The 20,699-nt window shown below is 57.1% G+C and overlaps 11 protein-coding genes across 12 annotated transcripts; 6 read left to right on the plus strand and 5 right to left on the minus strand.

The window, feature by feature from the left end:
* Window positions 1–114: 114 nt before the first annotated feature.
* Window positions 115–1,563, plus strand: LMH87_009647 (uncharacterized protein; the record flags this gene model as incomplete). Its single annotated transcript, XM_056196678.1, has 1 exon — window positions 115–1,563. One exon carries the CDS (start codon window positions 115–117, stop codon window positions 1,561–1,563), a length of 1,449 nt encoding a protein of 482 aa, XP_056053802.1.
* A 380-nt stretch (window positions 1,564–1,943) lies between these two features.
* Window positions 1,944–3,926, minus strand: LMH87_009648 (uncharacterized protein; the record flags this gene model as incomplete). The annotated part of the gene is made up of 2 exons (XM_056196679.1): window positions 1,944–3,073; window positions 3,128–3,926. The coding sequence occupies 2 exons, from the start codon at window positions 3,924–3,926 to the stop codon at window positions 1,944–1,946; spliced, it is 1,929 nt and encodes a 642-aa protein (XP_056053803.1).
* A 1,648-nt stretch (window positions 3,927–5,574) lies between these two features.
* Window positions 5,575–7,591, plus strand: LMH87_009649 (uncharacterized protein; the record flags this gene model as incomplete). Its single annotated transcript, XM_056196680.1, has 2 exons — window positions 5,575–5,881; window positions 5,931–7,591. 2 exons carry the CDS (start codon window positions 5,575–5,577, stop codon window positions 7,589–7,591), a joined length of 1,968 nt encoding a protein of 655 aa, XP_056053804.1.
* Window positions 7,592–8,474: 883 nt separating this feature from the next.
* On the plus strand, window positions 8,475–8,895 carry LMH87_009650 (uncharacterized protein; the record flags this gene model as incomplete). Its single annotated transcript, XM_056196681.1, has 3 exons — window positions 8,475–8,511; window positions 8,631–8,688; window positions 8,754–8,895. 3 exons carry the CDS (start codon window positions 8,475–8,477, stop codon window positions 8,893–8,895), a joined length of 237 nt encoding a protein of 78 aa, XP_056053805.1.
* A 250-nt stretch (window positions 8,896–9,145) lies between these two features.
* LMH87_009651 (uncharacterized protein) lies at window positions 9,146–10,342 on the plus strand (the record flags this gene model as incomplete). The annotated part of the gene is made up of 2 exons (XM_056196682.1): window positions 9,146–9,834; window positions 9,910–10,342. 2 exons carry the CDS (start codon window positions 9,146–9,148, stop codon window positions 10,340–10,342), a joined length of 1,122 nt encoding a protein of 373 aa, XP_056053806.1.
* An 844-nt stretch (window positions 10,343–11,186) lies between these two features.
* Window positions 11,187–12,146, minus strand: LMH87_009652 (uncharacterized protein; the record flags this gene model as incomplete). The annotated part of the gene is made up of 1 exon (XM_056196683.1): window positions 11,187–12,146. One exon carries the CDS (start codon window positions 12,144–12,146, stop codon window positions 11,187–11,189), a length of 960 nt encoding a protein of 319 aa, XP_056053807.1.
* Window positions 12,147–12,628: 482 nt separating this feature from the next.
* LMH87_009653 (uncharacterized protein) lies at window positions 12,629–14,573 on the minus strand (the record flags this gene model as incomplete). The annotated part of the gene is made up of 4 exons (XM_056196685.1): window positions 12,629–12,915; window positions 13,008–13,782; window positions 13,844–14,329; window positions 14,409–14,573. 4 exons carry the CDS (start codon window positions 14,571–14,573, stop codon window positions 12,629–12,631), a joined length of 1,713 nt encoding a protein of 570 aa, XP_056053808.1.
* An 862-nt stretch (window positions 14,574–15,435) lies between these two features.
* On the minus strand, window positions 15,436–16,803 carry LMH87_009654 (uncharacterized protein; the record flags this gene model as incomplete). The annotated part of the gene is made up of 1 exon (XM_056196686.1): window positions 15,436–16,803. One exon carries the CDS (start codon window positions 16,801–16,803, stop codon window positions 15,436–15,438), a length of 1,368 nt encoding a protein of 455 aa, XP_056053809.1.
* Window positions 16,804–17,379: 576 nt separating this feature from the next.
* Window positions 17,380–18,479, plus strand: LMH87_009655 (uncharacterized protein; the record flags this gene model as incomplete). Its single annotated transcript, XM_056196687.1, has 4 exons — window positions 17,380–17,433; window positions 17,506–17,521; window positions 17,589–18,257; window positions 18,352–18,479. 4 exons carry the CDS (start codon window positions 17,380–17,382, stop codon window positions 18,477–18,479), a joined length of 867 nt encoding a protein of 288 aa, XP_056053810.1.
* A 585-nt stretch (window positions 18,480–19,064) lies between these two features.
* Window positions 19,065–20,186, plus strand: LMH87_009656 (uncharacterized protein; the record flags this gene model as incomplete). Its single annotated transcript, XM_056196688.1, has 1 exon — window positions 19,065–20,186. One exon carries the CDS (start codon window positions 19,065–19,067, stop codon window positions 20,184–20,186), a length of 1,122 nt encoding a protein of 373 aa, XP_056053811.1.
* A 24-nt stretch (window positions 20,187–20,210) lies between these two features.
* Window positions 20,211–20,621, minus strand: LMH87_009657 (uncharacterized protein; the record flags this gene model as incomplete). 2 transcript variants are annotated; one of them, XM_056196690.1, is made up of 1 exon in its annotated part: window positions 20,211–20,621. In XM_056196690.1, the coding sequence occupies one exon, from the start codon at window positions 20,619–20,621 to the stop codon at window positions 20,211–20,213; it is 411 nt and encodes a 136-aa protein (XP_056053813.1). The 2 variants fall into 2 exon arrangements, with proteins under 2 accessions (XP_056053813.1, XP_056053812.1); XM_056196689.1 differs by having other exon boundaries at window positions 20,211–20,561.
* Window positions 20,622–20,699: the final 78 nt, after the last annotated feature.

The raw sequence follows: 20,699 nt of genomic DNA on the forward strand, positions 1-20,699 counted from the left end.
AGTAGGTTTTCGGCTCGCATACACGCTGATATATATAATAAAGTCCTCATTGCCGTTTGCATTTTCTTTCGAGTCTCTGTTCATCTTACTTACTCACAAGAATCTTCTTCCACAATGTCGTGCTTTTCAAGCCTGTTCGGGCGCAAAAACACCCACGGCAACATCACGTTTGAACTGCAAAGGCCAAAGCCGCGCTATGTGAACACCACCAACAAGCCGTCGTCGTCGCCCTACCCCAGACAGAAGCCTGGCTCGAGTAGGGCAGACGCCAGACCGCGACTCAACCATACAAAGACAGGATTTGTAGGCACCTCCGCGCCGGTCAGACCGGACAGCCCGATGCCGCAGTGGGGGCAGCTGGTGCCCCCGAGGCGGAAACAGGTGCCGAGGGATTACTATCCGCCCCGGACCGAGGAGACGCGCCGCACGGCGCATCCTCGGCAGCAGCAGAGACACCCCAAGCCCACGGCGCCCGCTTTCCCGCCGACGGTCAACACCAGTCGGCGAGGAGCCGCACTCGGTGTTGGTAGCAACAGCAGCCGCCACGGTCGTCGCCAGCCGCAGCAGCCGCAGCAGCAGTCCGGTCGTCGTGGGCCGCACTCTCCGACCAACGCAGCCAGCGTCCGGCTCGCGAACCCCCCCAAGGGCAGGGGCAAGAACACAAAGGCCAAGGACACGCCGTGGGATTCGGCCTGCGACGTCTCGCGACCCAGCAGCGGCAGCGGCCGTGGCAGCAGCCGCGGAAACAGCGACGGCATAAGCTGGGCCGACCCGCCGGTTTCGATCCCCCTGCGCCAGCACACGCTGCTCGACGACGAACAAGACGACCTGTACCTCGACGCCGCGGCCGCGGCCCTCGGCCGGAAGCTCTACCGGTACCCCAACACCAAGGACGGTCGCGTGGAGCGCGCCGTCGTCCGCGAGTCCTTTTTCCTGGCGAGCGAGCAGCTGCGCGCGCGCGCGGAGCGGCAGCTGCAGCGGCAGGAGCTGCGCCGGGGGCAGCAACAGGAGCAGCAGCAGAAGAAGAAGCAACAGCTGCGTCAGAAGCATCAGCGTGAACACGAGAGCCTTCTGCGCCATGCGGAGGAAGAGAATGTGGCTGTGGCTGCCGCCGCCGCCTCCCCGCGCGAGGCGGAAACAGGGCACGAAGCCAACATGGAGGCGGCGGCCGTGGCGCTCGGCCGCATCCTCGAGAGCACCAAGGACTCTCCAATCCCGGTCCCGGCGCAGCCCCCGACCGCGGCCAACGAGCAGGCGGCCGCCGCGGCGCTCGACCGCATCCTCGAAAGCACAAAGTACTCCAAGGCTCTCGTTCGCGTCGGCGGCGCAAGATCGGTCTCATCGGCGCAGTCTTCGACCACGGCCAGCGGGCAGAGGAGCCGGAGCAGCATCAGCAGCATGAGCAATGGTGGTGAGTTTGCCCGTCGCCCGACGGTGGAGAGCCACGTCACGCGTGAGATGGAGTTGCTAATGGCGCATGTGAACCAGGAGATGGAGGACCACGAGCGCGAGGTGCGCGCCGGCACGTACGCCACCCACCGAGCCAGGGGCGGCCGGCGCTGATGGAAAGCGAGAGAGCGAGATGGTGGTCAGGTAGAGGGGCGGTCGGCGCTGATGGAAAGGAAAAGATCTAGATGATGTCCAGGTAAGTGAATTCAAGGGCTTTTTTTGGAAACAAATTCTTTTGCGCCGTGTATATGCAAGATGAGACATTAAGAGGACGATGAATGGAAATCGTCGAAGACAGACCTATGATATTGGGGGTATCTAAAGCTCATGGAACAGCGTCAGCGCATAGTCTCTACTGTACAAGTTTTGTTGAAAGCCAATCCAAAAAGAATAAGTCAGCACCTTTTTGTATGTTCCTCTTTGGGTTCCCTTTTGTGTTCCTTGTTTCCACCAAGATCCTTTTCAAATCTCGTCGTCGGCCGGGCTACACGCCCTTAACCCAGACGAACACCAGCCTCCTTGCGCTTCTTGAGCTGCTGCGCCGTGGCGCGGCTCATGCCCGCGCTCTGACTGGCGTCAAACATGCTCTGGGACTCGCGGCGCTTCTCGTCTTCAATCTTCTTGAGCAGCTTCTGCTTCTTCATGTTGCCGCTGTCCTTGCCGTGGAAGTGGTGACTGAGGTGCTTGAACGCATCCTTGATGTCGAGGTCGCGGCCGTGCTCGTCGCGGTGCTTGATGGCCACCGTGGGCTTGTAATTGGCCTCGAAGAGCTCCGCCATGCGCCGCGCCTGCTGCTGGTCGCGCCACTGGTTCTGCTGCCGGGCGTAGTCCTCGCGCTCCCGCACCGACATGCGGTCGAGCTTGCCGCTGGCGCGGTCGCGCTCACGCTGCCGGCGCGTCTCCTCGTCGAGCTCATCCTCAAGCTGCTTCTTCTTGGCGAGGAAGTCTTGTCGGCGCTTAAAGGCGGCGTATTCCTCGTCGCCCTTGGACTCTTCGACGAGACCGCGCTCACGCAGCAATGACAGAGCTGCGCCCATGCCGCTGCCGACCATCTTTTCCTCTTCCTCGGCCTGGTCTTGCGGCTGGAGCTCTGAGTCTTGTGTGTGGTGGACCTGCGCTTCGTCCAGATCCTCCATGACATGATCCTCGCCGTCTTCTTCTGGCTTGGAGTCTTTCTGTGGCGAGGGGCTTCGCTTTGGTTTGCGGACTTCTTCCTCGGGAACACTTAGAGCAGAGACGAATTCAGACACAGCCCCAATGACAAGACCGCCCTCTTCCTGGGCCTCGGTGCCATCTTCGTTGTCCTGTTGTTTGAGTGCCTTGGCCAGATCCTCTGGACGGCTCTTCTTGCGCTTCTTCAGTGCGTTTCTTCTTTGCGCTGCTAGCGAGGCTTGTAGGTCATCGTCGTCCACAAAGGTGTCGGATACTGTCTTTGGTTTCTTGCGGATATTGTCTTTGCTATCCACGTCCATTTCGTCATTGGCTTCGGGAACGGTTTGTAACGGGATAATGTCGTCTTCGTCTTGCTGTTTTTGTCTTGTTTGCTTGATCTTCTTTTTCTTGGGTTTCTTGATTTTGATCTCCGAGGCGTCCAGGTAGTCGGAGGATGGCTGTACACCGTCACCTGAGAAACGAATTAGTAAAATTTCTTCTGCCATGGTAGATTGGCCACACGCACCAACAATGTCGTCCAAAGAGACGTTCTGCTGCCTCTTCTTTTCGGCCGGCGCACTGAGAATGTCTGCCAGCTCCGCGTTGATTCCCGTCTCATCGAGCGTAAAGAGCTTTCTCTTCTTCCCGCTGATTTCTTCATCGTACTGCGCAAGTATACCGCCAGTGTCCTCGCCATCCAAGGGGTTATAGCCGGGTCGTTTCTTTATCAGATCCAGCCTGTCTTTCAGAGACTCTTGCTCGCGGACCGCGACATTCTCCAGTTCGTCGTCCTCATCGTTTGCATCAATCGCCGAGTCCTTCAACGTGAGAATCTGTTCGTCGCCGTCGAGGAACGAAGACATGTCGTGGCCGACCTTGATGCCAGCCAGGTCCTTGGAGGTGTACTGCACGGCAGCGGCGGCAGCGGCCTCAGCGGCAGCCAACTCCTCCTCGAGCTGGCGGGCTTTGTCAATCTTCTTTTGACGCTTCTTCTGACCCGTCAGCCACGCGCGCGCATCAGCAGGATCGTCTGTGTCGGCCTCGCCCAGACCCTTGCCCTCGAGGATCCGGTTGCGCTGCGCCAGCTCGCGCGCCCTTCTGGCCGCGGCAGCCTTTTGTTCGCGGCGGCGCTTGTTGGCCTCGCCATCGAGATATTTTTTATAGTTGTCGCCGCCCTCGGCCTCGCGGGTCTCGAGAGTGCTGCCGCGGTCCTCTTCCGGTTCGGAATCCGAGTCGCTGGGCGCGTCTCCACCGGGGACGGGCAGCGGCTTCATGCCCAGCGACAATCGTATACGGTTCGTCTCTCCTATCGTCGCGGCGTCCATTTTTGCGGTGTCGGATAATGCACGCCCTGGAATTTGTAGGAGCTCTGTTTTTATATCGAGACGCTGATGCCTTGTAAGTCGGTCGCCCCATGTACTGCAATTTGTTAGTGGATCGGCTTGGAAGAGTTTAGCCGCATCTCTCCCGCCACAGCACGTGATGGACCCTCAATTTTCCAACGCGCCCATAAAGGCCCTCCAAAATTTTGCTTCTTTTTCTTTTCCCTTTCCTACTTCACCGGATCTGTGCCAGACGTCCTCTGCCTCGTGTGGAGTTGATATCTGTGCAGCTCGATAACTCATGGAGCCATCAACTTGTTATGATGTCAATTTTCCTATCGACAGGTCCCAGAATGATCGGGAGTATGGTCGCATCGCTCGTCGTCCTCCGTGGCGGCTGATGCGGTGATCCACGGCCATGCTTCCAGAGCGCTATATTTCAAACCTCTTTTCCTAGGTCGTTGGCCTATGCGGTTGGGGAAAACCATGGCGCCTCACATGCTTTACGAACGAACGCTTTACGATGTTGGATGCTAGATACGAGGGCGGGAGCGGAAGCAAGAAGGCTGAAACTTGGTAGCATTGGCGGTCGAGTGTAGCGTGAAAAGTTTCCAGGCTGCATAAACGACGTGGACGTAGAAGTGAAGGATGTCGTAGACTGCTATAATTCCTGGATTCAGACGCCGATGCGAGCTGCCAGTTCTCAGCCTCTGTCACAAGTACTTGCTTTTCCAGAAGCAGATCGCAGCTGCCAGTTCCCGCCCTCTCCGTCAGAATTACTTGACCTTGCCAGACCAGCCAAGCCAAGCTCCCTTACCACAGCCCCGTCCCAATACCCGTTCCAGCTCCAGTTTCCTAATGCTGCTCGGCCATGTATTTAGTAAAGTTTCTTGTTTTCTCCGCCAGCAATTACGCCGTTGCATCCGCCTCGTCACCACAGATGCAGCTGCTCCGTACGCAGACTCCGCTGGGCTTGGGCAGACGGACCGAATGATCGGAGACACGGCCACTGCCGGGACTAGACGGCGGCTTGCGGACGACTCTTCAGCTGGCCTGTGATGCAATCGAGACTGTGATTTCGTAGAGCCAACGCTGCCGAGGCCAAATCTTTTCCATCCGTGGACCTGGATTAGTGTCGGCGCACCACTTACACTGCAACCCTTCCACACTCGTCGGTCCGGCATGGAAGCAGCTGTGGCGCGCCGCAATGGTGATCTGCATGCATCAAGACGCAAAACTAGCAGCTCTATTACCCCAGATGAGCTCTTTTAGGCCGAATATGCACCGTTGATTTCTTCCCGGTCATTGGCCGGGCTGGGTCATCGCCAAAAGCCCAGCTGGGCTGTTTCGTCGTAATAATGGCCATCTTGGTTTTTCTTCCCGCCCCCCGCAGAGCAAACCCACTCCTTCTTGACCTTCCGTGATGGGAACTGTGCTCCGGCTTGCTGTCCCCGCCAACGCGTGATGGACGGCAAATTCCATGCCGCTTCCTACGCCTCCGTTGCGACGCTGCGCAAGGCCCAAGTCGGGCCGTTGGCGCCTCTGTCACACTCGTCCCCACGGGGAATCAATCGCGCTCGTACCCACCCTCGATCTCCAGCTGCAACCTCGTCGACTCTGTGCTATATAAACGCCGTGCTTCTGCCCCGTCATGATGAATAACAGCGGACTATTGTCATCGCTGTCGAACAACTCTTCCGTTTCTTATACACAGCCCATCATGCACGGTCTCGGCAGCGTCCTGCTGCTCGGCAGCACCCTCGCGGCCCAAAAGGTCCTTGGCCTGCCCGGCACTAGCGCCCAGCATCTTCAGCGGCGTACAGTCGACAGCTACGTGTCTTCTGAAGGACCTATTGCACTTCGGAAACTTCTTTGCAATATTGGTTCTGATGGCTGCGAAGCTCAGTCGGCTGCTCCCGGCGCCGTCGTTGCGTCGCCTAGCACCAGCAACCCAGACTGTACCAACCTCCAACCATTTGAGATACGAGCAGCTACTAACATGGATAGACTGGTACACGTGGACAAGAGACAGCGCTTTGGTCTTCAAGTGCCTTGTCGATAGGTTCACCCACTCGTACGATGGCAACCTTCAGAAGCTCATCCAAGAGTACATCGCTGCCCAGGCCAAGCTGCAGGGCGTCTCAAACCCTTCGGGATCGTTGTCCAACGGTGCCGGCCTGGCGGAACCCAAGTTCAATGTTGATCTTTCTGCTTTTACCGGCCCCTGGGGACGTCCCCAGCGAGACGGTCCCGCCCTGCGAGCGATTGCGATGATTTCGTACTCGAACTGGCTGATTGACAATGGGTACACGGACACGGTGAAGCAAATTGTCTGGCCGGTTGTCCGCAACGACCTGAGCTACGTTGCGCAGTACTGGAACCAGACCGGCTTTGATCTGTGGGAGGAGGTCAACGGCAGCTCTTTTTTCAGCGTCGCCAGCCAGCATCGGTCGCTCGTCGAGGGCAGCAGCCTGGCGGCCAAGATTGGACAGGATGGCTCGGCGTACAGCAACGTCGCACCGCAGATTCTTTGCTTCCTGCAGACATTCTGGGTTTCGTCTGGCGGATATATCAACTCGAACATCAACCAGAACAATGGCCGCACTGGAAAAGACGCCAACTCGATCCTCACGTCTATCCACAACTTTGACGCTGCGCTCGGGTGTGACGCCAGCACCTTTCAGCCCTGCAGCGACAAGGCGCTTTCCAACCACAAGGCTGTTGTTGACTCGTTCAGATTCTACAACATCAACAAGGGTATTTCCGAGGGCCAGGCTGTTGCCGTTGGCAGATACTCGGAGGATGTGTACTACAATGGCAACCCTTGGTATCTGGCCACTCTCGCCGCAGCAGAGCAGCTCTATGACGCGCTACACACTTGGAACACGCAGGGCTCTATTACTGTAACGAGCACCTCGCTGGCCTTCTTCAAAGACCTTGTGCCCAACATCTCGACCGGCACATACTCGAGCGACTCGAGCACGTTCAAGAGCATTGTGCAGGCTGCCACTACATATGCAGACGACTTTGTGGCTATCGTGGCCAAATACACGCCGTCTGGCGGCTCACTGGCAGAACAGTTCGACAGGAACAATGGTTCCCCGCTCTCTGCTCGCGACCTTACCTGGTCGTACGCCTCGCTTCTGACAGCCATCGACCGCCGCGCCGGTATTATCCCGCCGTCGTGGGCCAGCAATGGCGCGAACAAGGTACCGGGCTCCTGCTCAGGCCAGACGGCCCAAGGCACATACGCTTCGGCCACTGCGACATCATTCCCCGCGAACCAGACGCCCAAGACTGGAGCGCCTCCCACGTCGACGACGACGACTTCAGCGCAGCCGACGTGCACACCTGTGGCATCGGTGGCCGTGACGTTTCGCGAGACGGTGACGACGCAGTTTGGACAAACAATCAAGATTGTGGGCAACACGGCGGAGCTGGGCAACTGGGACACGAGCAAGGCGGTGGCGCTGGACGCGAGCGAGTACACGTCGAACAATCACGTGTGGAAAGCGACCATCTCGCTGCCGGCGGGCAAGGCCATCGAGTACAAGTACATCAACGTGCAGTCGGACGGATCGGTGCGGTGGGAGGCGGACCCGAATCACCAGTACGCAGTGCCCAAGTCATGCTCCAAGACGGCGTCGCGAGCGGACAGCTGGCAGTGAAGGCAAGACAAAAAAAGGGCCTAGAACGCGCGCGACGTGGATGATCTGCATATATGGGAACTTGGATCGCGGAGCAAACCCTTTTCGAACAAGGTCGGTCGATACGGGGTCTGGGGCTGCGAGATTGATAGGAGCGGCTGCTGGCGAGTCGATGTCGCACGTGGGCGCGGTCTTGCGAAATTACTGGTAGACGGCGAGTTTCTAGTCCTGGGGTAGAAATTTGGAAAAAGAAAGCTTGTTTGATCATTGCGTTCTGGGGAGGTCCCACTGTACTGGTACCGATACAAGGAGTGCAAGCAGTAGCTCGACGTGATTCTTTTGCTGATTGTCTGGCCTCTTGATGTGATGCAGGGAAGAAGCTGAGATGGACAATGTGAAGCCAAGCCTGCGGGAGTCGCGATGCCTGGCAATAAAACTTTCAGCGGCCATTGCAGTGGCCGCGCCGACCGCGGGCTCCGGAGGGGTGCAGGGGTGTCGAGACGGCGGTGTTTGGGCGAATCATGGCCTGCACTGCCCGTAACAAATGGCTCTGTAGACGGACTGCCAGTGTCGTCGTAGGGTCAAAGTTACAGCGGCTCTTGGTGCGAAAAGCCGCCCCGCCACGTGCGCTACTGCGGTGCCTGTACGGCAGATGCCCAGTTGGGTCTCGTGGGCATTTAGAGGGATGTTCAATGACACTAGCCCTGCCTCGTACGGAGCCTGCCTTTCAGTGGGCTTTTAGTGACCTTTGGTGACTTTTTGCTGTCCTTTGTAGTGGCTTCCGTGGCTTGGTCCTGCAAACCTCTGACGGGCCAATGGGCCACTCACACTGCCTTTCCTTTCCCTTCCCGCCTTTCTGCATCTTTCCCGTTTGCCGTCTGCAATTCCCTTTTCTCCATCCTGCATGAATCCATCTCCGGGAGCAGATCTGCTATTCGATTGTTTGCTCCCTTTCTGCCCCTTTCCTGTCTTGGAATAATACCCTTTTCCCCTGCCCTAACCCGCTCTTCTAATCTGACCGCGCTGAGCCCGGACCGAACACTCCCCCCTCCCCCTCCAGTCCCATTCCGCGCCACGGCCGACTCTTTTACCGCGCCGCCATCCACACCCACCATTAGGTACTAATCCAACTTGTACCACCGCCACCAACAAACGGAAAACTTACCTAACAAGTCTACTGGAGATTTCTCATCTTCTGCACCCACGACGATCGCCTTCTGCTTCTGCCTTTGCTCTGTTTCGATACGCATTTGATCCTTGCTAGCCTGCCCTCTCCGACGTCGGACACACCCTACCCCCAGCCCAATCGTTGCCGCGCTCACTGAGGATTTGCGACCTCGCGCGGCCAACCACGGGTTTGCACAAACGGCCACAAAATCGTTTACGACAACCGGTACAACCTTGCGCCAGACAACTGCTTTGCTTCTACCCGAGGCAGGAGCTGCCAGGCCACACGTGAATCCCATGGTTTCTCGCGACAACCAGCCGCCAGAACCACCCTTCGCCTCGGCGAGATAGATTCAATCGCAGCTCTACCTGCTGTCCCATGGTCCGCGTGACGATGCGCCGAAAGCCATGCTGAGGCCGTCTCCCGTTTTGTCCCCTCCGTCAGCAAATAGCTCGCCGACTTCCTTTCGCTATGCGCCTGCGAAGTCGCCGCCTCCCCTCTCGCCCCGATCTGCTGTACCCTCTGGCCTCCCGACGACGGCTACGACAACACCAGGACGTGCAGTCGCCTCCTTGGCCTCGAATCCGCGTCTAGCAGCCTCCCCGCGAAGCCGAAACCGAGCGCGATCCCTCATCACCATGACGGTGTCCGACTCTGCTGCGTCGCCCTCTGCTGCCACACCTGCGACGGACGCCAAGATTGCCGCCAGCAAGCAGCAGCAGCTGGCCGTCGCTGCGGATGATCCTTCGGCTACCACCGGCGCCAAGCCTCAGGTCTCAGCACCTGCTCCTTCACAGCAACCCTCATCGGATGCCACATCCAACGGCAGCGTCTTCACATCCCCCTCAAAGCGTCGCGGCGAAGAAATCGAAAAATACGCCACCTTGGCCCAGGCGGAAGCCGCCGACGACGACTCCACACAGCCCGCAAAACGCGCCCGACCAGACGATCAACCCCCAAAGGTTCTACCCATTCGCTACGAATTCTGCCCTGTCGAGGACATGGTCGAGCTCATTGCGCACATGCTCAACGAGCTCATTGCAACTAATGACGCCATTCGTACCACTAGCGGCGGTCTTACACGATTTCACTCGAGGTATGTGCAACCCGGACAGCACTCAACTATAACGTTGAGATTATGGAGCTAACCCATTTTTTCTTGTACCTGCAGGGCTGCGCCGGGAATATCAGTTCGCGACTATTTGCACCGATTGGCCAAGCACGCTACCCTAATACCACCGCTGTTGCTGTCCATGGTCTACTACATTGACCGCCTCTGCGCGCTCTACCCCGAGTTCACCATCAACACCCTCACCGTGCATCGCTTTCTCATCACCGCCGCCACCGTCGCCGCCAAGGGCCTCTCCGACTCGTTCTGGAACAACACGACCTATGCCCGTGTCGGCGGCGTGCGACTCGCGGAGCTCAAAATGCTGGAACTCGAATTCCTGTATCGCGTCGACTGGAAGATTGTGCCCAATCCAGAGGTACTAGTCGCGTACTACCGTGGGCTGATTGAGCGCACTCCAGGCTACGTCCTGGAAGGCGATGGCACCGATGACATGGAAGACGACAGCCCAGAAAATGACGACGACGACGAGTAGGAATTGCCGTCGGACTCGGATTCTTGGCTTACGTTGTAACGATATACGATCTCTATACGCATTGGACTCTGGAGAGCGGGCTTGAAGCGACAACATACACAACAATAAAAAGAAATTGACGATATAAATGCGATTAGGAACATGGGGATAATGTCGCCATGGTGGTCCTGTTTTGGGTGTATTACTGCATATGGCGTTGTTTCGTTTTACCTGGTTTAGGTTTTGGTTCCTGCTGGCATCGGTTGGCACCGGCAAAAGGGTGGCGTTTGATAGAAAGGGGAAACAGTTATATCTCAATGCATTTGTTCTGACCCAGACTATGGGCCTTTTAGCCTGATATGTCCTGTTCAATTGTTTACATGTGCATTCATGACTATTGCACGCCAAAAAGCGTCGGAAGCAAAAAAGAAAAAACCGAACACACCTGTAATCATGACAAAAGACTATTCAGCAACTGGCTCAAAGTGTAAGAGAAATCGGATAACAAAGAAGTCGATTTGTACTAGTCGTATATTGTCCTCGTTCTGTGATTTGAACTGTTTTCCCTGTTTTGCTTTAGCCTCGCAAGTTTATACTTTTGCCTTAGCTTCGCTGTGCTGTCGTCGCGATTCGCTCCCTGCATCACGAAAGGAACTGATGATTGCCCTCACACGCTCTCCCGCGCTACATGGAGCCGGATATAGGAATAGGAGCTAGTAATGGTGTTTTTTGACTCGTCTACATTGTTCATCTTGCTGTTGCCATTTACTGCCATTTTGTTTTGTACATACAACTTATCCTTGTCTTACTGCCATTCACGAAGAATTGGCACCAGTGAAAGCATCTTTGCATACCATTCACATGCTCACGTCGACTTCAACCCAGCCGCAAAATCCTCCACCGCCTCCAAAAACGACCCCGCCGGCTCAAACCCAATCTTCAGTGCCCTGCTCACGTCGAATCCCACCGGCCAGCTCCTGAACAGCCTCGTCGTCGCCTCGTCCGCCTCCTCTCGCCTGACCAGCCGCACCGCCTCCTCGCCGCCCACGTTCTTGAGCGCCAGCAGCATCTCGCCCACGCTCACCGTGATGCCCGGCAGCAGCACCTGGCGGATGTGCGGCTCCATGCAGTCCCGCGGCAGCGCCAGACACTTGACGAGGTTGCGCACCAGCGTCCGCGGCGAGCACACCCAGCACTGGAAGCTGTCGTCGGTCACGGGGACGGTGCTCTCCTTGCCCTGGAGCGGCTCGCGGATGATGCCGCTCATCCAGGAGCTCGCGGCCTGGGTGGGCGCCCCCGCGCGCACCGTGATGCTCGGCAGGCGCACCGAGAATGCGGTGACGAGGCCCCGCCGGTGGTAGTCGTTGAGGAGTAGCTCGACCATGTGCTTCTGCGTGCCGTATGAGCTCTCGGGCGTGGGCGGCGTCGACTCGGACGGCAGGGCGGGCAGCGGCGCGCCGTACGTGGCGCAGGACGAGGCGTAGATGACGCGGATGCCGGCGCGGCAGGTGGCGCGCGCGGCATCGAGGAGGTGGATGGTGGAGAAGAGGTTGACGCGGTAGCCCAGATCGAGGTTGGCCTCGGCGCCGGAGGACATGATGCCGTGGAGGATGAAGATGGCGTCGAGGTCCGCCGGGAGGAGCGCGGGGGCGAGGGGCTCGGCGGTGAGGTCAGCGGCGAGGGCGACGGCGCTGGGGTGCTGGCTGTCGCCGGGGATGGGAGGAGTGTGAAGGTCAGTGAGGATGACGGTGTGGTTTTGCGAGAGGAGGGCTTCGGCGAGGACCTGGCCGACGAAGCCGGAGGCGCCTGTAATGAGAACCTTCATGGTAGTCGCGTGCGGGGAGGTTTCCTGTCTGAGAGGCGAGAATGAGGTGTGGTTGGATGAGTTACGGGGGCCCTGATGAGAACTAATTAGGATGGCCGCGTGAGAAATTTGAGTATGATATGGCTGTTGTCTTTATTGTATGAAGAAGAATGAATGGTGTGAGTAGCTGAGACGGACTTGTGTCCGCACCTGCGATGACGGACGCGGGGCTTCTGGGGAAGTGTGGCATAACCCCCACGCAGATCAAAGCTAGCAAATCGAGGCGAACAGGGTCAATCCTTGGATGGAATCAAGGCAATTCAGATGCAGTGTATTGGAAATCCGTGCCTTCAAGTGGTAATTTGACCTGTACTTCAGACAATGTCTCGAGCTTGTAATGGGGAATGCAGACTCTACTGCTCTAGTTGCCTGTTGCTGAAACGAACTGCCATGTGCAAAAAAATGTCCTAGATGTCTTCAAAGTTAGAATAGTGAACATAGCACTACTGCTTGAGTCGATTGTCGTTCAATGTCAAGTGTCCCGGCTGCAAATTCGCAAAGACTCGTCCCGGATCATACCGAGACTGAATCTCCAGCAACCTCGCCAGATTTTCTGGTGCAAAGCCAGCAAACACATCCTGCCCGACAGCCGCGTAGTTGGGATATATGAACGGATGGTATAAGCCCATCTCCTTGCCCACTGCCTTGATGCGCTCGTGGATTCTCTCCGACGCGACTCGAACGACTTCGTCGTCTTTGGCGTGCTTGTACGCCGTGGTTGTGACAAGGACTGCATACGACAACAAGAAAGGGTCAGCACATGATTCCACACACACAAAAAGAAAAGGAAAAAGCAGCATTCGACTTTTGAAAAATACATACACACAAAAGGGCCGTCTTCTGGCTTGAGGCCAAATGCATTGCCGCCGTTCCTCTGCGACAGGGCAATCTCATGCTTAGTCAAGAGCTGCACGTTCGTGCTCTGCAGCGCGTCCGGGACCGCATACCGCATCGGCGCGCTCTCCTGCAGGAAAATCTCTCCAAATTGCGCAATCAGCGCCGGGTCGGCCTTGAACGTGGTCGTCCGCCAGTGCTGTCGCTGATCCATGGGGTTCATCTCGGTGACCTCGAGCGTCAGGTCCGACAGCGTGCGCAGGCGCCTCGTCGTGTATAGATGCGGCACGCCGGTCAGCGGCTGCAGCGCAGCCGGTTCCTCTGTGTTTTGGCTGTAGACGTACGTGCTGCCGGCGACATAGGTGCGGAGGTCAGGCAGATAGCTGAAGAAGAGGTACGCGGCGGCGGCCGCATCCATCTGCTGTTCGTGCGCGAGCGAGGCGAATCCGCTGGCGAGATTGTCGAGGGTCGTGCCATATCCGAAGAGATCGAGACCGCGGTGCAGTAGCCGGATAAGGGCGAAAACGGCAGCACGGAAAGACCATTCTCGGCGGTCTTGGATCGCGAGGCGTTTGCGGGTGGCTCCCATCCCAGCCAGAACATTGACGTCGGAGCCACCCCAAAACGTCTTGTTCAGAGCTAGTGCTTCAAAATCGAAGCGAGTGACGATTCCAAAGCTGCTCCCGCCGCCGCGGAGCGCAAAGTAGAGGTCTGGGTTATTTTCCGGGTTTGCGTTGGTGACTGTACCGTTGGGGAGAACCACCTGTGCCCGGCGGCCAAAGTTAGCAGCCAGATGTTAAACTCGGGACGGGTAATCTACTTGCCTCGAAATTGCGCACATTGTCAACAGCCCATCCGTACTGCCGCGATAGGAACGATATGCCGCCGCCGAGCGTGAAGCCGCCGACGCCGACGGAGTCGACGCGGCCGCCGGCCACGACCAGCCCGCGCGGTTCGAGCCGTTGATACACGCTGCCCCAGAGATTGCCCGGCCCAATCGCCACGGTCGCATTGTCGTCCGAGACGTCGACCTGATCCAGAGAGCGCAGGTCAATCACCAACCCCCCCTGCTGGGCGTTTGTGCCCGGAGCGTTGCTGTGGCCGCCGCTCTTGATGGCAAACGGGCAACGGTGCTTGGTCACGGCCTGGACGACGGCCGACACACCCGCGGCAGTCCGCGGCTCCGCGACGCACAGAGGCACGAGCTCCCGCTGCTGCACGGCGTAGAAGCTGGTTGTGAAGCTGTCTGGGATGGCGCCGTGCTGGTACACTTGGAGGTCATCGCCCGGGGAGCCAGCGAGCGATTCGCACTGCGCCGGGAGGTCAGCAATTTATAGAAATAGATATGCAACGGCTCGTGTAGCATGAATTGAGCTCGGCTTCACATACAACGAAATGGCAACCATTTCCGTCAGTTCCGTTGTCGGACACGACTAGGGGAAGTTGCTGCTGGGAGATGTCGGCTGCATAGCGTTCGTATTCTGGCTCGCCGCGCACCGCGGCGGCGACGGCGACCACCACCAGCCACTGCATCCGTGTCGAAAAATCCAGCATTTTCGTTTTGGACAACGGGATCCGACTTGGCAGCTATCAAAAATGATCGGTTGAAAAGGACTGGATTCTTAGCTCGCCTTATTAAGTGGCGACTACAGCGCCCGCAACCCTGTAAGGAAAAGTGTCGACCGTGCTCGCAGTGGGCTCAGAGACTTCAAAGTCGAGGTACGGCCGCCATATAACAACGGCGCATCCGGCTTAACTCAGTAGCGACAAGAAGTAAAAAAAGGCTGTTTAACTAATTTGCCGTGGCTTTCAACTCTCAACACAGTAGCATGAACGAACGGAGTTGACTGGATATATTCGAGCACTGTTGATGAGCGGCATAGCGGCGATCCCTGGTCATCAGGCTGGACTGGCGTTTTGGAAATTTGCCGCTTTATTAGGTCGCGCACTAAGAAAAGGTTACTCCGATAGGCAATTCTGTCCGCTACATGTCCTCAAAGCCAAGCAACTGTAGCCATGTACCACCTCATGTACGTGTAAAGCAAATACCGCGGCGAAAAAAAGCATGTGCAGCGTCTACGTAGCGTTGGCAAGTCTGGCGTGGTACTTCATTGACTTCTATACTACTTCGCACGAGGAATATAATCCGTCACATATATGACCTGCAACGCTACAGGCGACTGATTTTTTGTTGAGTCTGTAGCGGGCAATGCCAATTCCAAACGACTTATACAAAAGCGCTGGATGGAGACTTGCGATCTGCCTCCTATACTGCTCAAACTGGCAATGACAGTTAATGCAGAAACAGGCTTCCATCAGTCTTGTGAAATTAAGGTCTTGTGCTCGATACTAGACTACAATTGAGGCGACCTCGCTCTGAGATTCTCGATCTCCAAAGCTTTCTATCTAACTCAGTCTATTGACGGTAGACTCCCTGGAAATTAGGCTTTTTAAACAACTTGCCACCTTTCCAGACATGAGTCACATTCTCCGGATTTGCGAGCACCTTGATATCGTGCAGAGGGTTGCAACGGACGGCGATGAAATCAGCATCGTAGCCCGCCTTGAGCTGCCCGCTCTTGGGCGCCAGCCCGCCCAGCGTCTCGGGCGGTATCGCCGTGGCGCTCTCGATGGCCTGCAGCGGCGTCATGCCCAGCTCGACCGCGTACGTCAGCTCGTGGCCGTTGTTACCGTGCGACATGAGCGACTTGCGGTCGCTGCTCGTCATATCAGTGCCGAGCGCAATCTTGACGCCTTTTTTCATCGCCAGCCGGTACGACTTGTTGGCCTCCTTGCCGACGCGGATCAGCTTGACGCGGGATGGCTCCGGGACCGTGTCGAGGAACTCGGGCCGCGACAGCGTGCGTACAATGTGCTGCGTGCCCACAAAGATGGCGTCCCGCGCGAGCATCGCGTCCGCCACCTCCTCGTCCAGGTACATGCCGTGCTCGATGGACCGCACGCCGGCGCGCAGCGCGGCCATGATGCCGGCCTTGCCGATGGCGTGCGCGGCGACGGCCCGCCGGCTGCGCGCCGCCTCCTGCACCATGGCCGCGAGCTCCTCGTCGGAGAACTGCCGGTCCTCGGGGTCGTCGTTGAGGCTGAGCACGCCGCCGCTCGAGCACACCTTGATGACGCGTGCGCCGCGGCGCACCATCTGCCGGACCGTCTGGACGCAGTTGTCGGCGCCATCGCAGACGGCGAGCGGCGCGGGGCCGCAGCACTGCGCCGTCTTGACAACGTAGGACGGCGAGGACTGCAGGTCGCCGTGGCCGCCAGTGATGGAAATGGCCGCGATCGACGAGTAGATGTTGGGTCCTGCGATGGTGCCGTCACGCACGGCAGGCCATATATCGCCGGCGTAGCCACCTAGTTCGCGGACGGTCGTGTAGCCCGCGAGGAGGGTGGCCTCGAGGTCATGAGCCGTGAGCGCGCCAGCTAGGGCTGCCTGGCCGGTAGGGATGCCAAAGGCAGACTCCATGTCGTTGAGGCCGCCGATGCCGAAGAAATGAACATGGCAGTCCCAGAGGCCGGGGAGAAGAACGGGCACCCGGGTCTGCGAGACATGGCGATACGCCGAGGGCAGGTCTTCGCCGGAGCCGACCCATTCGATTACACCAGACTTGACGGCTATCGCGCCGTTGGTGAGCGGCTCCCCGCGGCCAGGTATCAGCAGCGAAGCAACAATGACGAAAGCATTGTCGCCGTCAGAAGCCGGCTTGCTGTATGAAGTGATGGTGTCACAGTTGCGCGACGCAACAGAATTGTGGCTGGGCAGTCTCATGGCGCTTATCGTTCCTGGTCGTATTCGGGCTGATTGGTTTGAGCCGGCTGACAATGTCTATACTTTGGCGTCGCTGAGAATTCGTCGCTAAGCTGAGTTTAGTGGCAGCGGGGTGAATGGAGATGGCCGGGCTGAATTGATCAAGACTGTAGAATTGACGAGTGCGGGGAGACACCAGCCTTTATTCAAGCCATGCGGCAAGACGGACCCTGTACCCGTTTCTGGATCTAGATCAGAGCAGATCTAGTGGCCAAGTACCGGCTTCAGTAGAACCAAATATAACCTTTACATTTGAATCTGCAGAAAGCATCTCATCATGGCCATTTACTTATTTGGCACCAACTACGACCGCTGAGACTTGCCAAAAATCACGATTTGTTGATTAGATGGTCTCTGCATGCACCATATCGCGCTAGGCCAAACTACGAAAACGATTGGCTTATGCCAAGATACCCACGGTCTTAGCGACATCTTCCCGTCAATGTTCTCAGACTATGTTGATTAGGCTGGCATTTAGATTGGTGGAATGGCACAATTCCGGAGCGTACCCAACCACTTCCTTCCCCGCAAGCCCGCATGGCCATTATTGCTGTGCTTCAACATGTCGATTTGCTTCGCCAGCTTTTGAAGGTATTAAGATTATAGCGTAGGACTAATGGAAACTACTTTATTACTTTAGTAGATTCGTGAAACTGCATACAGCATGACGAGTATATAAGTACGCAAACCCCTCTGTCCAGACCCCTGCCCTTCTCAGAAAACAATACTAATTCTTTGTTTTTTAGTCTTTTGGTTGAAAGATAAAATGATTGCAATCAAGTCCCTCCTCGTACCCGTGCTAGCCCTTACCAGCGGTGCCGTCGCCGAGCGCCTGTTCTACAACTCGGGCACGCTCCGAGGATGGGATTATGTGCGCCACGAGCACAAGGGCACCGTCGACGAGGTGACCAACATCTTGTACAAGTCGGGCACGGCACTCAAGATGACGCAAACATACGACGCAAACTACCACGATCGCTACCACTCCGAAGTGGACTATGATGACGGCTACGCACGCGGCGACGAGCGTTTCTACGGCTTCATGTTCCGCGTGTCGGAGAACTGGGAGTTTGTAAGCCAGAACCTCAACATTGCCCAGTTCATCGCGCACCGTCCCGGCAGCGACAACTGCGGTGATCTCGAAATGCCCTCGACCATGCTCTGGATCGCGGACCACCAGCTGCACAGCCGCCTGGTCCAGGGCCCGTACATTGGCGGCAACTGCCACCGCAACTTTGTCGACCTCCCGAACCTCGGCGAGATCAAGCCCGGCCAGTGGCACAAGGTCATCATGCAGGCCAAGTGGGAGGATAGCGGCTCTGGCTACTTTAAGCTTTGGTTTGATGGAAAAAAGGCGGTCGAAAAGTACAATCTTGCTACCACCGTCTCTGGTGACTGGAAGTTTCAGTTCCGCGGTATGTTATGCGATGGGCTTTCTCGATGGAGTTCTTTCTTTCTTTCTTTCTTTCTTTCTTTCTTCTTCGATTAGATTTGCTAACGAGACGCTAGTGGGTGGTTACATGAACTCGTGGCACGATTCGGGTCACATGGAAGGCAATCAGCCTTTCCGCCAGCTCTGGTATGACGAGGTCTCCGTGGGCACGACTTACAAAGACGTCGACCCGGACCAGAACTAAACGCCGCACGGTGCATGCCAAAGAGCACCTATGATCTTCTGCCGTGAGACTACCCTGCTAAGATTTTACATAGTCATCACTACGATTGTATTCAATGTTGACAAAGTGCGTTGCGAACAAATCTCCAGACTGACCGCCATCATGACTCGGTGGATGTGGCGCGTGGACGCGTCTCGACAAAGCCTACTCGGCCAAGAGCTTCGATTCATGCGGTGGAGTATATATCAGAATCTACAGCGGCGCCTTGGCAAAGCTTGCCTCGCAAAGAACCTAGCTGCGTGCCATGGCAATGCGTCTGAATATAAGGCGGCGCCTCAACAGAGATATATTAACCACTATCTCAGTACGTGTTGTGTTATAAATATCAGAATGTAAAATGCAACACTTTCTTCAACTGGCCTGATAGCTTTTGCAACGTTCCCTTTCACTTTGCTCTTGCGTGTCAAAACCTCAAGCAATCGCTCCTTCCGAGCTGGCTGAGATCGAACATCAACCTCAAGAAACTTTTACGAATTTTGTTTTTCTACATGGCTTCTCGACATCATTTTTTCTCTGCATAGCTTCTCGACCGCATCTTCTTTCTACATGGCTTCTCGGCCGCAGCTTTTCTCCAGCTTGGCTTCTCGACCGCAACAGCCCCGAGATGCCTACTTCCTGCGCATGCTGCCTTCTATAATGGTTGTTGACATAGCCATGGGGCTTTGCCGCTTGGATCAGTATAACCTGATGCAAGTGTCGGCTGCCTTCAGGATATGCCTGGAAGAGGAGTTCAACAAGCGCACCCTGACCAAGATATCTAGCGAGCAGCAGCTGGAATATCTTTTGGCACGCGCCCTGACGCTGCCAGGCCATTGGGCCTGCGAAGAATGCATAGACATGCACGAGGTAGACCTGCATGACTTTCCGTCGCACGCCAAAGGCTGTCCCATCAGCTTCAGGGGGGTGGTTCAGGATGCGCTGTCTCCCCCCTCCGCCTACATCTCTGCAAAGTACAACCTCAAGCACCACCACATACAGCTGGCCCTGAAGTACCACCGCTTGAGCGGCCCCTTGGGGTTGTACAGAAATCGGCTTCGGCGTCTGCTCACGAAATACATTTACATTCCCGACTTGCGGTTCGCAAACTACCCCAACTTCAGGTTCCACGCTTTCGGTGTCGGCAAGTACAGTTACGAGCCTCGCGTGTCGCACGGCCGATTCCTTCTCAGCACCAAGCTCGACTTTGTGGCGTACGGACGGAACGTGAGCCACGATGGCACGCCAGGCTTGTTCATGTGCCACCACCAGGAATGGTTTCCGTCCAAATTGCGAGCTCTGAGACACTTTCAGATGTTGGTCACCCTGAACTCCCCCCTGACATATAGACAAACCACACAGTACCGGTACCTGAGATGGTTGGCGAGCAACGTCCTATGGAGAGCCATGGCCGTACTAGTCAGCCAAAAACTCGCGGTGCTCAACGTGTCCTGTCCGTTTTGCCCGACAGATATGCGCGTGACACGCTCCGCCACCGTGGACGGAAAAGTGCATTATCAAGCCATATCCTGGCACGACTTTGGCATCGAAGGCACATTGCCTGATCCCCGCTGGCGCACAAAGCACTATGGCCGCGTCATGACTGATTTGACCTGTTTCCGACACAACCCACCACCGGGAAGGGTTCGGCAGCTTTGGGAGGAAAGCCAAGCTTGGTGCTTGCCTGCTTGACACCCCTCGGCGCCCGGGCATCCCTCAGACCACGCCTTGGCGCCAAACAAACCACCCCAGAAATCCGACGCCGGTTATCCAGTGCCCCAGGGCCCGCCAGCGCAACGGCTCGCCGCCGTGCCACCATACGACGGCGCCGTCGGCCAGCCTCACCGCCGACAGGATGCCGATCAGCGTCGTGAGCGACGCCTCGTGGCCCTGGTACTGCAGCGCGATGAGGGCCGCGCCGTAACTGGCTTCGCGAATGGCCTTGAAGTACATGAGAGGCGATGCGACCCCGCCGCCGCCGCCGTCTGGAGTGGATATTGGGCCACCGCCGCCTTCGAGGCGGAGGCCGACGTGGCCGTACTCGCTGCGCGGCGAGAGAGCGCCCATGAGTCCGCGGCCGCAGCAGGCGGTGCCCAGCACATACGCTGGAACTTGGGAGTACGACATTCTTTTGTTGCGGGCGAAGTGAAACTGATGGTGGAATTGAATTTTTCAGTTGATTGGGTCCTGGGGATGTGGGTGGGA

Source organism: Akanthomyces muscarius, chromosome 5, assembly GCF_028009165.1.
Source record: "Akanthomyces muscarius strain Ve6 chromosome 5, whole genome shotgun sequence".
In the NCBI taxonomy this organism is placed as follows: Eukaryota; Fungi; Ascomycota; class Sordariomycetes; order Hypocreales; family Cordycipitaceae; genus Akanthomyces; species Akanthomyces muscarius.